This window comes from Oreochromis aureus, linkage group 5 (assembly GCF_013358895.1).
Source record: "Oreochromis aureus strain Israel breed Guangdong linkage group 5, ZZ_aureus, whole genome shotgun sequence".
NCBI lineage: Eukaryota > Metazoa > Chordata > Actinopteri > Cichliformes > Cichlidae > Oreochromis > Oreochromis aureus.
Genome location: NC_052946.1, coordinates 26273468 through 26290036, shown reverse-complemented (window position 1 = coordinate 26290036; position 16569 = coordinate 26273468). Strand labels below are relative to the sequence as shown.

At 39.7% G+C, this 16569-nt stretch overlaps 1 protein-coding gene across 3 annotated transcripts; it reads right to left on the bottom strand.

The window, feature by feature from the left end:
- Positions 1-536: 536 nt before the first annotated feature.
- LOC120440168 (jeltraxin-like) lies at positions 537-6174 on the bottom strand. Of its 3 annotated transcripts, none has more exons than XM_039612001.1 (6): positions 6124-6174; positions 5867-6050; positions 4743-5029; positions 4058-4185; positions 3704-3875; positions 537-858 (listed from the first exon to the last, which is right to left on the bottom strand). In XM_039612001.1, exons 1-5 carry the CDS (start codon positions 6124-6126, stop codon positions 3704-3706), a joined length of 774 nt encoding a protein of 257 aa, XP_039467935.1. In that variant the 5' UTR covers positions 6127-6174; the 3' UTR covers positions 537-858. The 3 variants fall into 3 exon arrangements, with proteins under 3 accessions (XP_039467935.1, XP_039467937.1, XP_039467936.1); XM_039612003.1 differs by having other exon boundaries at positions 4758-5029; XM_039612002.1 differs by lacking the exon at positions 537-858 and adding an exon at positions 888-2872.
- Positions 6175-16569: the final 10395 nt, after the last annotated feature.

Below are 16569 nucleotides of genomic sequence, written 5' to 3'. Positions count from 1 at the left end.
TGGACCTGTTTTTAGAATATTTGAATAATTGATAATGTGTCAGTAATCCGGTTCAGTTCACTGAGCTGTAACTGTCTACATGGAGGAATCTATCATGAAGAGGACCATGTGATGTCTCATTGTGCTGTCCTGAACCGCAAACACACCTCAACCTGGCTGCAAGTTCAACACAGAGGTCATGACTGCTGTGCAGTATGAATACAGTCCATAAAGGCTGATTCCAGTCTATTTAGACTAAAATAACAATAAAAGATTGAGTAGCTCTGCTCACCACAACAGCTTTTCCACATCATTTAACAAGAGGTAAAACTGACACAAGAACCAATACTATATGGAAATTCTAGTTCTTAAGTTAGTTTAGCTTTCATTAAATCTGTATGTGAGGTTTTACTTCCTCTACTCAAACCAGTGCTGAACTTTATCTCGTATTAACAGCTTGCTGTGTCAGTAAATTTCATCTTTCACTTCCTTAAACTTGTTGCCCAAACTTTCACACAGAGCTCCAGACACTTTTCTGACTGAATATACCAGTTTACTATGAGTACATTAGTCAAGACACATTTATTTAAGAAAGGGTGCCATGTTAGGGTAGCATGAGCTGAAATATTAGCCCAGTAAAAAATAAGAAAGGAGGGGCTCCCTGGAGTCAGATATTTTGTTTGGCTTGGTCTGAGAGTATCAAATGACATTTTGATGCAGAGTGATAAGTGTTACTGTTCTGTGCTGCTCATGTTGGCCCTTACCTCAGCTTTTGATACAGTTGGCTATCACATTCTGCTCAGTAGGTTGAGGTGCTGGGTTGATGCATGAGTATCTGCATTTTCACTCCACAGGGTTTGGCATTCAGGTGTAGGAGACCTGGCAAAACAAAGTGGAGAGAGGCAGCTTTCTGTTTGCTGCAGTTTTTTAAAGTCTACAAGCGCTGATGCTAGATCTCTGAATAATCTTAAGGAAATCTTATTTCCGTCACTCAGTAACAAATGTTGAGATGTAAAATCATCGCAAGTAAGCAACATATTTCAAACAGGAGCAGGAAGGTTTGAATGTGTGGAAACGTGAAGTTTTATCCTGCATGTGTGCGCGTATGTTGATGCTGCAACGATAATTCTCAGTACAGAATGCTAGAGAGCCTCATTTCATTATATTTCAGTGCGTGTATTTACATCTGTGAAATAGTTTACACATAGTAATGCAGCAAACAGATTGGTAAACAGATTCTTTCTGACACACAGTTTTTGTAGGAGGACCACAAGTCCCACCTAACATGAAACATGAAAACAGATTGAACGGTAACCAAAACAGATTTTTAGTTCCACATTTTGTTCTTGAGCTTTTGTTTTGTTTCCTCTGATACTGAAGCATTTCGGAAAGAGGATATAAGATTCCCAGAGGCTGTTTTCAAACCTTATGGCCACAGAATAAGTAAAAGGGCAGAACTGTGAAAATCTTTTTATGACACTGGGTAGACTGATGTTATCTGCACACTATCTAAAGACTCTTTATGTTGTATATATTTTCTTATTTCTTTTCTTATTTTCTTTCATTTTTTGTTTTAAGGTCAGAAATGTAAGAAATAATATCTCTTCCTCAGCATCTATGCAGACGGTTGTCACATCAGCTCGACCTGTTATCTTAGGCAGTTTTGCAGCAGTAACGAAGCTTAGTGGTACAATGACAGCGTTTTCTTGCTCTCTGGACATTTTAACTACACTTTTGTTCGAAAGTGTCTTACAGTGCATTGGTTCATATGTGCTCAGTGTTTTCACCTGCCTCTGGTAAGGTCTTATTTAAAAGCCAGTTAAAAACATCTTTTAAAATCAGCTTTTTATTAATTTCTCTAATTTTGTTTTTTTATGCATTGTTGGCTCCTATGACGTACTTATAAAGTTTTACTTATTTACTTACTTGTAAAATAAATAAGACATGGCCATGTTAGAAAGAGAAATCCAACAGTGAGACAGGTCGGCTGAGGTTAGGCTGGAACACAAGACAGTTAGTGGGTAAGTTTAGGAATAAGATAAGATAAACCTTTATTAGTCCCACAAGTGGGAAATTTGCTTAAAATAAGCACTTTTTAGTAATACATTATAATACCCGTGACTAAGAGCATAATTAAATGTAATTTCCATGTATGTTATTTAAAGTTAGAATTAAGTTTACCTACAAATAATTAAAGCTAGGCACACTAGAAATAGTTATACTGTAAGTAAATTATGTACTGCACAAGTACTTAATTTAGTATGTACTCAAGTATGTAATGTGTAAGTCATTTTCGGTAGTAAATAAGTAATTTTAATAATTACATAACTTCAGATGTTTTACAGGAAAGGAGACACTATTCTGGAAATCATGTGAAGTACTGTGTAAGTGATTTTAAGTTATGCATAAATTCATGTTTTCTATGCGAATGAAGAAATAATTACATTGTAAGTAAATTTAAGTAGTTGATAATTTCTTGGTAATTTTTGGGAAAAAAAACAATATTTCACCATCTTACATAACCTGTGTATATTAGGAGTATACTGAGCTTTTCAATGGTTTAACCTGGCCTAAATTCCAGATATTTTACAGATAAGGGGACACTCCTTTCCTGTACACTCATATTTGTACGGTGATTGTGAAATTTTAAAATACATAAACAATTAAGTTGGACTTGGCTCTATCATTGTAAGGTGACATAGGCCTGCAAACGTTGATTGTATTGATTTTTTTCTTGTAAGTTGGTAAGGGACAACAGTGCTAATCACATTTACATCAGCAATATAAAAGCACAGTTGAATAACAGAATATCCAACATACACATCAACATACTGAATATTAAATACAGATGTAAAAAGGCAGGATTAATCCACTTCAGACTGCAGCCCATGCTCTGAAAAAGTACAGTATTTATGATGAAACAGAGGAAAATGTTTGTTTTTCTGTTGATTTTCCCCCCACAATTTACAATATCATTTTCATTTTCTTACACAGTAAAATTGGCATTTTGTTTAATTTACGGATAATTTCTGTTTATTTAAGTCATAAAGTTAATTATTTCCTCATTTCCTTTACAGTGTAAGCCCAGTGAGTCTTGCTGACAGGTTTCTATGACTACAGCAGAATTCCTTTATAAATTTGAGATGTATTGTTGTTTTTTCTTAAGACGTTTCATAGTTTAAAAGTAAAACTTCCAAGTAAAATATGAGATTATACGCTTACAGAGTCGGTGCTTTTGGAAGTGCATTAAAACTGCATTTTTCATATTGGCCACCAGATGGCAACTCCTGTAGCTTCAAAAAGACTGTCCTTTAGAAGTCAATGGGAAAATTAAACTCAGCCCTGACCTCTGTGTAAAAACTTCCACTGACATTTGGCGACTTCAAGTGATTATGATCGAAAAAACAACAAAAAAGGCTGGTGAAACAAAGATAACCGATTACCGATTACGCTGTTCGGCTGCATGAAGTGAACTCTGATATATACATTAATACAAAAGAAGAAGGGGAAGGACCACCATCCACTTTTTAGCCAATGGGAAAAAGACATCTCAGCTTCACAGGACAGATGAACATGTTTTCAGCCTGGTGCAACAGTGGGATAGGTGGAAACTATTTATAGCGACAACACCAGCTTTTGTTTGTTTATTTGGCAGCAGGCTGCAAACATGTTTATTTCTGGTTGAAATCTTAACATTTTAACAAAGGAGTTTGTGGGGACTGACTTAAAGCAGCAGCTTGTTTTCCTCCTCCACACTGAAGAATCTCATCTTCTTTTCCTTTCGTCTACTCTCTTGCTCAACTTTTGCTCGCATGTCAAAGGTGTCCTCCAAGACTGCCCTTCCTCTGTTATTGTATCTGATGTTGGACCAGGAGATGACGGAGCCGCTGTAAGACCTAAAACCAAACCAAAACACACTTTTAAAAAGCCTTTAAAACAAAACTTAAACATTAAAAAACAAATTTAAGTCAAGGCCTGTTTTAAATGAAAAAAAAAAAAAATTATATCTTTAATATTTTCTTTTATACTGTGGTTATGATTAAACGGTCGGTGTGTGAGTTCAGCATAGAGATCTTACCCGTAATAACTTCTGCTCATGTAGTAGATGATGTCTCTATATCGCAGAGGATAGTCCCACACCTGGACGTCTGTCAGCTGACCATCAAAGCCTGGGAAACTAATCACAGGCTCGCCTGACCACACATACTGAACACACAGAAAAAAGAGAAGATCAAAATTACAGATGATTAAGTGATTTTGAGAATAATATTGTCTACTTTTTAAAGCCTTTTAGAAATCTGGATTACAATGAAGGAGTCATTTGATTTTTTTTTCTTCACTTAGATATAAACAAAACGAAACAAAAATGATTCTGTGTTGTCATTATTATGTCTTCTGTTGAAGTCTCAGGCACAAAAAAGGTGGAAAGGAGTTACTGTTCCAGCTGGTGGAGTCCAGCTATCTCAGGGTCTTGTTTCTTGAGAGACAGACTGTAATGTGATTAAGAGATGGCTGAATATTAAGGCAAAGCTCGAAGTTTATCAGCGGATCTATTTTTCCTTGTGACCATGAGCTGTGAGAGAATGAAATCATGGATACAAGTGAGGAAAATGAACTTCCTCGGAAAGGTGTCTATTCCGCTTATTGGAGACATTTCAAGTAAAAATCGCACACTGCTTTGCTCTGTTTAGTAAATTTGTCTTTCTGTCTCTACATCTACACAGTTTTTAACATGCTGATTCTAACTTTGTCGCCATTCTCACCTGATAAGGCATTACCTTCCTGGGGCTCATATACCCGCCACTGAACATCTGAACCACACTCTTACTGGTGTCCACAGTGAGGCAGACACTGGTCCAGATGTCCTGCTTAATGTCCGGCCATAAGTGCACAATGGGCTGCAGGTTCACACTGAAGGAATCATAATAGGACAGCATGAACGTGTCAAAGCTACCCTGCAGACTCAGAGGGGATATGCCTGGACTGAGAGTGAAGAGTGGGAAGTTTGGCTGCACAGTGTCAGTCATGTAACGCAGACACACCGACACACCTGCAAGAGATGTAACAAAAACGGGTTGGACAACACATTTCCTTAAAATGATTGGAAACAGTTTGCATCGGGCTTTAACGAATGTTTTCTTTCCTTTAGTTGGTGCTCAGGATCAATGTGAATATAAACTATACCAATTTCAACAGATCAATGTCATTGATCTGCAGTGCACATAGTCATTCAGCTGCACAGGCTGGACTTCTGGATAATAAGGTAATGCTACAATGCTGTTTGTTTGTGTTGTTTTAATTTAATTTTTGTCATGGTCATGGTCCCCTGGAGCCCTGCTGGCTCACTTGGTGTTTGGCAACATGTTTTGTTTGGTTTTTTTGCTCTCTCTCTCTCTCTCTCTCTTCTCTGCCGGAGCGGTGCTCATTACAGGCTCCCGCCCCTGGCCTGCGCACCTGTGCTCACCGTCACACCTGTAGCCGATCCCAGCTGAGTGGATCGTTTCTAACCTGGACATCCCTCTCTGTGTGTGTACAGATCTGCCCTGGACGCCGTTTTCCGTGAAGCTGAGCGAGGATGTGTGTATTTGGAATCTGCTGAGGAGAAGAGCTTGTATATCCCTGTTTTCCCTGGACCCCCAGACCCTTTTCCCTGCCACACTGTGTGTGTGTGTTATATATATATATATATATATATCGCTCTATCTCAACTTACTGTGCATGCTTCAGTCACCCCTTGCATGGGAACAGGTAGAAGTGATGGTGTTATGTAAAACTACACACAAAAAAACCCCACAATGTCAATAAATGTCACAGTACAAAAAGCATTTTAATTAAGGCAACAACCAAATATTTTACATTGTACAAATAGAATTATGAGCTCATTTACCAGTTATGAAGGTGCTGCTGCTACTGCACCCCGGCTGCTCGTCTAAGGAAGAGCTGCCCCCAGGGATGTCCTCAACAACGGTCTGGTGGCATTCAACCCTATAGGGCCAGCTCCTCTGCCGGGATGTGACGAGGGGGTGCAGGACCACCACCTGTCTTTTTTTGCTCTGCCCTTTTCTTGGTTGCTGTTATAAACAAACAGATTATTTCAGGGTCTCTTTTCAGGAGACTAAAAGCAATATAAGTGATAAATATTACCATTCTGTAGAATATTCTTATATTTCACTTTTACTTGTTCCCATGTTCTAGTGGGTCCTGTTGTGGCTCTAATGTGAAAGAGGATATAATGTAATATGATATAATATAATATAATAAATTACTTACGAGTTTAATTTGTCAGCAACTTTCTGCCAGCCCTCTCTCCTTGCTTTTGCAGCCTTTGCAGTGTTCCCTTGTGTTTTAATTAAACTCTGAAACTCCTGAAATCCCTCAATCAAGAGTTCTTGCTCTGCTGCCGTAAAATACTGAGCGTGCTCCTTCGACATCTTCGCCGACCAATCACAGGGTTGCCGATCAATGTTTCTACTATCGATGCGTAGCCCCTTTTAAGCCACCCAGTGATCTCACATTACTTCATCCAGCTGTACTAATCATCAACAACAGGTGTGTTCGGGAAACCGGATTAGCGAGCTCAAAGTTGGCGCGATGATTTGATCTTGGATGTGTCATTTGATCTTGGATGTAGTAAGCGAGGTACGAAGAACGGACCCCTGGACTTTACCAAGGTGCTCACAGACATGCTCAACAAATATGCTTCACAGGGCATATTTCAGAAGAGCATACATAAAAAGAAAGATCAAAGTTTTCTTGGCACTCGTGAGATGGTGGTTATAAACCCAGGCTGCGAGCCATAGTCAGAGCGTAATGCTTGCAATACTTGGCACACAGACAACAACAGAACCACAGACAACAGCAGATCCGGTACGTAAAGCTTACATTCAAATAATCATTCACAAATTATTTAGCCGCAGAGCTAAGAAATTAAACATGAAGTGCATTTGTGTATGCTCACAGAACATCCACAACGGGCTTCTGGAAGAAGTATGAGGCGAAGTCCAGGATAAAAAAAACTTACAGCCCCAAAACCCATAAATAGGACAGGAACTGTGTTTGAAATAGCAAACTTGGAACTTACATTTTACACGCTTTCAAGGTGAAAGTCCATTTAAGACAAGTTCAACTCAAAACCTAACAAATAATCATTTAACCCAGCCTAATATACAAATATTAGAAATTGAAAAAGAATACTTAAATACAGAGAACATTAAGGAACTGACAGCAGCTCGTGTTTGTCCTGTCATCAAATCCTTTTTTGAAAACATGACAGCTGAACAGTGGCGTTCCATTAAATCAGGAAACCCCGACATAGCCACTAAGACTCTTCTGCCAGAGGCCTTATAGAGATCATTGAAACTGCGTCGAAACACTTTCAAATGATCGCCCAGAACGCCAACATTGAAGTGTCGGAGGAGGCTGTTTTGGACAACATGGGTACCATACTTCCAGAGCCTTTGGCAGAAGCTTTGAAAACGGATGATCAGGGCCACAAGGATAGCACTGAAAAACTTATAGCAGCTGTTTGCTAAAGAGGTTGTGCTGAGTGTTCAATCTGCACAGTCTGCTGACACCAAAACAAGCTTCACTTCAGAAAGTGAGCACATCATTCCTCCAAAACATCTAAACAAAATTATCAGTTTTGGTGGGAGAATGATTAAAGGTTTCATCTCCATGATGAAGTCTGTCGGCTTGAGCACTGACACTATTAGCTTCACAAATTCAGAGGTGACACAGAAATTTTTGATAGCCGAGATGTCCCAGAAGAACAGCAGGATCAACAATATGAAAGACTCATGACAGGCTCCTAGGACAGCTTAAATACTCCAAATTTGACATCCAAAAGGCTTTGGATCAAACTAAAGATCCTGAGTCTAACAAGCTGCAATCAGCAATAATTGAAGAGAGTGAGCTCTTTGCAAAAGCGCTCACTCTCTTTAAATAATCTAATTATTTAGCCGCAGAGCTAAGAAATTAAACACGATGTGCACTTGTGGCTGCTCAAAACATCCACAGTTGGCTTGGAAAAGTACGTTCTTAAAGACCTGCGCGATGTCTTTGGGAGTGTAGAAAATGTTCAAGTGAAAATAAAATAAACAATAAGAACAAAGGTCGATCAAATGGACCAATACAGCAAGGCCGTGATGATCCATTTGGCAAATTAAATCCATTGGGTATCCTTGTTGGTCTTCAGACAACAATTCTGATGGCTAAGGAACCAAATGGGACAGGCAAAAAAAAAAAAAAAAAAAAGTGAGTCTGAAGCCATCACCAAGCCATTTAGACTTAGAGTGATGAAGGTAGCACTCCTACATCGTTTAAAGAGAAATTGGAGCAGCCGCAAAAAACACCTCAGGTAAAATCAAATCATTCTTTGCGAAGCAATTTGCAAATGCAACAATTCTTCGCACGGTCAAAAACATCAGGGCCACATTTCAGAGCACGGGGATAGACAAAAGCAGTGAATCGGCGGTGCAGCTTGTTCATGATTTTCTGCTTCAGACCATAAATCCACAGTTGGCTTCGAAAAGAACATTTTCTACACTCCCAAAGACATCGTGCAGGTCTTTAAGAACGTACAAGTGAAAATAAAATAAAATAAACAAAAGAACAAAGGTCGATCAAATGGACCAATACAGCAAGGCCGTGATGATCCATTTGGCAAATTAAATCCATTGGGTATCCTTGTTGGTCTTCAGACAACAATTCTGATGGCTAAGGAACCAAATGGGACATGCAAAAAAAAAATTGTCAGGTTTTTCACTGCATTGGCCAAAGCCATCACCAAGCCATTTAGACGCACAGCTTGAAATGGTGGTTAGCCAGGCGAGTAATGCTAACTACCCCCTGACTAGACTAAGGAGCTTGAAAAGAAAAGCGTCTGGACTTCTTTGAGTTGCTTGAAGACGTTTCACCTCTCATCCGAGAAGCTTCTTCAGTTCTAAGGGTCAATTAGTGGGGAGTCCCAGATTTAAACCTAGTGGGAGTTTCCCCCCAAAGGGGGACAAAGGATCCCCTGATGATCCTCTACCTAATCACATGAGCCAAGGTGTGAAAGCGGGTGTGGGTCCAAATTAGACAGGGTTTCGGGTGAGCTCATTGTGAAACCTGGCCTCACCCTCTCGTGTGATTTCCTGAGGTCAGATTGCCCATGATGTGAGTGGGCGTTAAGGCGTCTGGGAAGGGATATCAAAACTGGATTATAGATGGCAGACAGTTGGTGTCGTAAACCACCGCCTGTGTTCAAAGATGGTCGCTCACAGTGGACGTAAATGGCTTCTTTAACTCCTCTTTCAAACCATCTGTCCTCTCCGTCGAAAATGTGAACGTTGGCATCCTCGAAAGAGTGACCTTTGTCCTTTAGATGCAGATGAACTGCTGAGTCTTGTCCCATGGAGGTGGCCTCCACGGGAAATCCTCAGGAAATCACATGATAGGGTGGGGCCAGGTTTCACAATGAGCTCACCCGAAACCCTGTCTAATTTGGACCCACACCCGCTTTCACACCTTGGCTCATGTGATTAGGTAGAGGATCATCAGGGGGTCCTTTGTCCCCCTTTGGGGGGAAACTCCCACTGGCCCCACCCTGACATGTGATATCAGAGTTCACTTCATGCAGCTGTACAGTGTAATCCATTATCTTTTATCTTTGTTTCACCAGCCTTTTTTGTTTTTGTTTTTGTTTGTTTTTTCGATCATAATCACTTGAAATCTAAAATGTCGGTGGAAGTTTTCACAGAGGTGAAGGCTGAGGTTAATTTTCCCTTTGACTTCTAAGGGACAGTCTTTTTGAAGCTACAGGAGTTGCCACCTGGTGGCCAATTTGAAAAATGAAGATTTAATGCACCAGCAAAAGTCCTGACTCTGTGAGTGTTTAATCTCTTATTTAACTTTGAAGTTTTACCTTTAAAATATAAAACACCTTAAGAAAAAACAACAATGCAGCTCAAATTTATAAATGAATTCTGCTGTAGTCAGAGAAACCTGTCAGCAAGAATTACTGGGCTTACCCTGTAAAGGAAATGAAGAAATAATTTACTTTATGACTTAAATAAACATAAATTATCTGTGAATTTTAAAAAAATGCCATTTTCACTGTGTAAGAAAATGAAAATTACATTGTAAATTGTGAAAAAATTATTCTTACTATCAAAAATGATTTACACATTACTTAAAATTACTTGCAGTACTTAATTTGCTTACAGTATAACTATTTCTTTGTTTCCACTAAACTGGACTGTTACCCCCTTACTCTAGTGTGCCTAGCTTTAATTATTTGTAGGTAAACATAACCTTCAAATGAAAGTTTGAAGTTAAGGTCTATAAAGGTGTGCGTGTGAAGAATGCTCCTCAGATCAGCCTTTAGCATAGGACGGCATAGGATGCACTGTGCTGATCTCCAGATGCATCTGTAAGGAAAATGGGTAATAAAAGGATTGTATACAATGTGGAAACATCTCTGCTGATCTCTACCAAGACAAAAAGAATCGTAGCGAGACCGGCGTTGTCTCCTCACACTGCTCAATCTGTTTTCATGTTTCATGTTAGGTGGGACTTGTGGCCTGCCTCTCTCCACTTTGTTTTGCCAGGTCTCCTACACCTGAATGCCAAACTGAAAATGCAGATCCTCATGCATCAACCCAGCACCTCAACCTACTGAGCAGAATGTGATAGCCAACTGTATCAAAAGTTGAGGTAAGGGCCAACATGAGCAGCACAGAACAGTAACACTTATAAGATAAGATAAGATAAGATAAGATAAGATGACCTTTATTAGTCCCACAGGTGGGAAATTTGTTTCGTTACAGCAAAAGTGCAAAGTTATGTAGCAGAAATAGAAAACACTGGAATGGAATAAAATAAAAATAAAATACTATATACAATAGAATAAAATAGAATACTATATACAATAGAATAAAATAGAATAATATATACAATAGAATAAAATAGAATACAAATGCTATATACAACTGAGTAAGAAAATACAAAAGTACAACTCTGTCAGAAAAAGAATTGCACTTACAGCAGTCTTACTGCACATGTGTGGGTTTGATCAGCTGCAAAGGTCTTTGTTGTAGAGTCTGACAGCAGTGGGGGGGGAAGACCTGCGAAATCTCTCCGTCCCACATCGTGGGTGCCGCAGCCTGCCACTGAAGGAGCTGCTCAGTGCTGTCACAGTCTCATGCATGGGGTGGGAGATGTTGTTCAACAGGGATGACAGCTTAGCCACCATTCTCCTGTCACTCACCACCTTCACTGGGTCCAGAGGGCATCCTAGAACAGAGCTGGCCCTGCGGATCAGCCAGTTCAGTCGCTTCCTGTCCCCGGCAGACCACACCATAAAAGATGGCTGAGGCCACCACAGAGTCATAGAAGGTCTTCAGGAGTGGGCCCTTCACTCCAAAAGACCTGAGTCTCCGCAGCAGGTACAGCCTGCTCTGCCCTTTCCTGTAGAGCGCGTCTGAGTTATGAGTCCAGTCCAGTTTATTGTTCAGATGAACATCAAGGTACCTGTAGCTGTCCACAGCCTCAATGTCCATACCTTGGATGTTCAGTGGTTGCAGTGGAGGATGTTTGTGCCTGCGGAAGTCTACCATCAGCTCCTTGGTTTTACTAGTGTTGATCTGGAGGTAGTTCAGCTGGCACCAGTCCACAAAGCTTTGGGTCAGTCCTCTGTACTCCCTGTCGTCCCCATCAGTGATGAGGCCGACTATTGCAGAGTCATCAGAGAACTTCTGCAGGAAGCACTGGGTGGAGTTGTGGGAGAAGTCTGCAGTGTAGATGGTGAAGAGGAACGGAGCCAGAACCGTTCCCTGTGGGGCCCCCGTGCTGCAGACGACCCTGTCCGACACACAGCCCTGAGTCCTCACATACTGTGGTCGGTCGGTGAGGTAGTCCAAAATCCCTGTGGTGAGGTGATGGTCCACTCCTGTGTTCTCCAGCTTGTCCTTAGGACCGTGGGAAGAATGGTGTTGAAGGCACTGGAGAAATCAAAGCACATGATTCTCACAGTGCTCCCAGTGGTCTCCAGGTGAGAGAGGGAACGATGTAGGAGGTGGATGACGGCATCATCCGCTCCAATGCCAGGTTGGTAGGCAAACTGAAGTGGGTCCAGTGATGAGCTCACCAGGTGCCAAAGCTGAGCCAGGACCAGCCGCTCCAGGGTCTTCATCAGGTGGGATGTCAGAGCCACCGGCCTGTAGCAGTTGAGGTCCTTGGGGCGTGAAGTCTTTGGCACTGGAACAACACAGGAGGTTTTCCAGAGCTGTGGGACTCTTCCCAGCCTCAGGCTCAGGTTGAAGAGGTGCTCCATCACCCCACACAGTTGGTCTGCGCAGGCCCTGACCACCCTTGAGCTGATACCATCTGGACCTGCTGCCTTCTTGGCTTTAAGGCCCTAGTGGCCGTTTTGGGCCCATTGAAACCCATTATAAATGCTATTTTTCACTGCCCAATCATTACCATCAATTTAAAAGTGATCTTTTCACTTTCACCGAGGATTTGAGGTAGGGGCCTTAGAGTTGTAATTTTTTTATTTGTCCACCAGGTGGCGCCCTTTTTTTTTTTTCATTTTTGAGCATGGAACAAATTGAAGCAAAAAAAATCAGGTTTTGTGTCACTATATAAAGGTCTTTATGCCTAAAAAACAATAAAAATATACAAACACACTTTTTTTCTTCAAATGTATTCAAAAGCTTTCAAAAGTATTTTCTCTCAGACGGCCACACTGCAATACAAACAAATTAAATATAAAACCATGGACCAAAAGCAAATTGACTATGTGCAGGAGAAAATGCTAACTTCCTGGTTTGAGGCCGGATGTGGGGTTGCACATTTCCGGTAGCTTTACTTTGCGGTAAATCGCTACTGCCAAGATATACTCCAAAATCATGTCCAAAACTTGAAAATGGAAAGATTGCATTAAGTTCCAAAGAGCAGAAGGTGGGAACACTCACCACTGTTGTGTCACAAAAAAATCTAATGATAGATTTTGACGTTTAACCACTTAAGCCCCACGTCTCCGGTACCGGGGGCAAAAAGGAGGAGATCACGTTTAATCGGTTATAACGCGGGTTGAGAAATATAAGTCCAGACATGTGTGGTATCCACAGAAACCTCATAATCTCAGCTAAAATGTCATATAAACCATTTCTACAACCACCAAACACACCGGAAATAAGCCGCGATTAAACGAGCAGTTACGTAAATGCGCAGAAGTCCGCTAAACAAACAAAACCGAACCAGAAATTATTCAGACTTCATATAAGTAACCGGTTAAAGATAGGCTGGTTAGCTCCCAGAGCTATCACTGACTCCACACACCAAGTTTCACCACGATCAGACCAAAATTCACTAAATTAGCCGCAAAAGAAGACCACAAAAACACACAGCGGCGCAAATGCGCTAAAACAGAAATTGGCTTACCGTCCCGATTATTTTCGCCGGTAGCAAAAGTGATCGTCTGCCAGAAACTGATTGCCGTCCGCGGGAGCGCGCACAGCTGCTTAAAGCTGCAGCGCCCGGATTAAGTGCGTTGCCAGCTACTTCCGTGCAACTGACATAACGTGGAGGAAACAACCCAAAGACATTAATGCCTTTCTTATTAGGCAAAGGTCTGCATTTATGGAACTTTAACGTTTATATAACCGAATTATGACGTTTATCAGAAGGTTGTTTTCAGTGTGTAGCGCAGTCACGAATGACTACACGCATCACGATGGAATAATTAATGCCTACAGGTTCAGTATCTCTACTCTCGTTGTTCATATTTGATATAAGACTGTCGAATAGTAGTTAAAACAATAAAGACCTATTGTGCCAGTATCACCATGACTCTGTCTTGTTTGTTCAGAATAACGACTGAGAACATGGCATTTTAGCGCCACCGAAAAGTCATTGTGGCCTATAACTTGTCACTGAAACAATATTTCAGCTTCAAACTTGTTGATATATTCCCGAATGGTTACACGTGATATATTATATCCCAAAACTCTCCAAGAACTGCTGAATACCTTTTAAAAGAACATTAATACCAATAATATGTAATTTTCAACCTGCCAAAAAGTGATTGTGGCCTATAACTTGTCACTGAAACAATATTTCTGCTTCAAACCTGTTGGATATAATCCAAAAGGATCATATGTGACACATTATATCCCAATCAGTCTCTAAGAAATGCAGAATAACTTTTAAAGGAACAATAATACTCATAATGTGCCATTTTCGACCTGCCAAAAGTGATTGTGGCCTATATCTTGTCACTGAAACAATATTTCTGCTTCACAATTGTTGGGTATCATCCGAAAGGATCATATGTGGCACATCATATCCCAAACAGTCTCTAAGAAATGCAGAATAACTTTTAAAGGAACAATAATACCGATAATATGCCATTTTGACTTGCCAAAAAAGTGATTGCTGCCTATATCTTGTCACTGAAACAATATATCTATTTCAAACTTGCAGGATTTCATTCAGAAGTGTTAAATGTGACATATTATATCCCACACAGTCTCTAAGAAATGCACAATAACTTTTAAAATAACATTAATACCGATAATATGCAATTTCCAACCTGCCAAAAAGTGACTGTGGCCTATATGTTGTCATTGAAACAATATGTCTGCTTCAAACCTGTTGGATATAATCCAAAAGGATCATATGTGACACATTATATCCCAGTCAGTCTCTAAGAAATGCAGAATAACTTTTAAAGGAACAATAATACTCATAATGTGCCATTTTCGACCTGCCAAAAAGTGATTGTGGCCTATATCTTGTCACTGAAACAATATTTCTGCTTCAAACCTGTTGGATATCATCCAAAGGATCATCTGTGACACATTATATCCCAATCAGTCTCTAAGAAATGCAGAATAACTTTTAAAATAACATTAATACCGATAATATGTCATTTTCGACCTGCCAAAAGTGATTGTGGCCTATATCTTGTCACTCAAACAATATTTCTGCATCAAACTTGTTGGGTATCATCCAAAAGGGTCATATGTGACACATTATATCTCAAACAGTCTCAAAGGACTGTTGAATAACTTTTAAAGGATCAGTAATACCCATAATATGCCATTTTCGACCTGCCAAAAAGTGATTGTGGACCATAACTTGTCACTGAAATACTATTTCTGCTTCAAACTTAGTGAATGTCATTCAAAAGGGTCCTCTGTGACATATTATATGTCAAACAGCCCCTTAGGACCGCTGGATAACCTTTAAAGGAACATTAACATTGATAATATGCCATTTTCAGCCTGCCAAAAAGTGATTGCCGCCTATATCTTGTCACTGAAATACTATTTCTGCTTCAAACTTGACTGATATCATTCAGAAGGATCATATGTGACATATTATATCTCCATCAGTCCCTTAGAACTGTTGAATAACTTTTAAAGGAACATTAATACCCATAATATGCCATTTTCGACCTGCCAAAAAGTGATTGTGGACTATATCTTGTCACTGAAACAATATTTCTGCTTCAAACTTGCTGGAAGTCATTCAAAAGGATCATATGTGACATGTTCTAACTCAAACAGTCCCATAGAATTGTTGAATAACCTTTAAGGGAACAATAAAACCGATAAAATGCCATTTTCAGCCTGCCAAAAAGTGATTGCCGCCTATATCTTGTCACTGAAACAATATTTCTGCTTCAAACTAGACTGATATCATTCAGAAGGATCATATGTGACACATTATATCCCAATCAGTCTCTAAGAAATGCTGAATAACTGTTAAAGGAACATTACTACCCATAATATGCCATTTTCGACCTGCCAAAAAGTGATTGTGGACTATAACTTGTCACTGAAACAATATTTATGCTTCAAACTTGTTGGGTATCATCCAAAAGGATCATCTGTGGCACATCATATCCCAAACAGTCTCTAAGAAATCCTGAATAACTTTTAAGGGAACAATAAAACTAATAATATGCAATTTTCAACCTGCCAAAAAGTGATTGTGGCCTATATCTTGTCACTGAAATAATATTTCTCCTTCAAACTTGTTTGATATCATCCAGAAGGGCTATATGTGACATATTACATCCCAAACAGTCCATTAGAACTGCTGAATAACTTTTAAAGAACATCAATACCGATAATAGTCATGTTCAAGCTGCCAAAAGTGATTGCCGCCTATATCTTGTCACTGAAACAATATTTCTGCTTCAAATTTTATGGACATCATTCCCAAAAGTTTTATGTGACACATTTTGCTGCAAATTTAAATCAAGCCTTTATTGGACAGTGCATAAAACGTCAAATTTCAAAAATGTTGTAATTCAAAAATAATACAAAACAAGGATAATGGCCAAATGGAAACAGGTGGGAGGAGATCTGCTTAAACACATTAGGAACACTAAGTCATAGGAAAGAGAAAACAAAAGGTAATAAAAATTCCATTCCATTACAGCACTTATTAATTGAAATGAAAACCAAAAACGAATAACAATTACATCCAATTAAAGAAGAAACCACCAGTTAAAATAAACTAACAAATAGACCAGAAACAGGGGGTACAGCGGAAGCTGAACACGAGTAAACCATGGAACAACATATATATATTAAT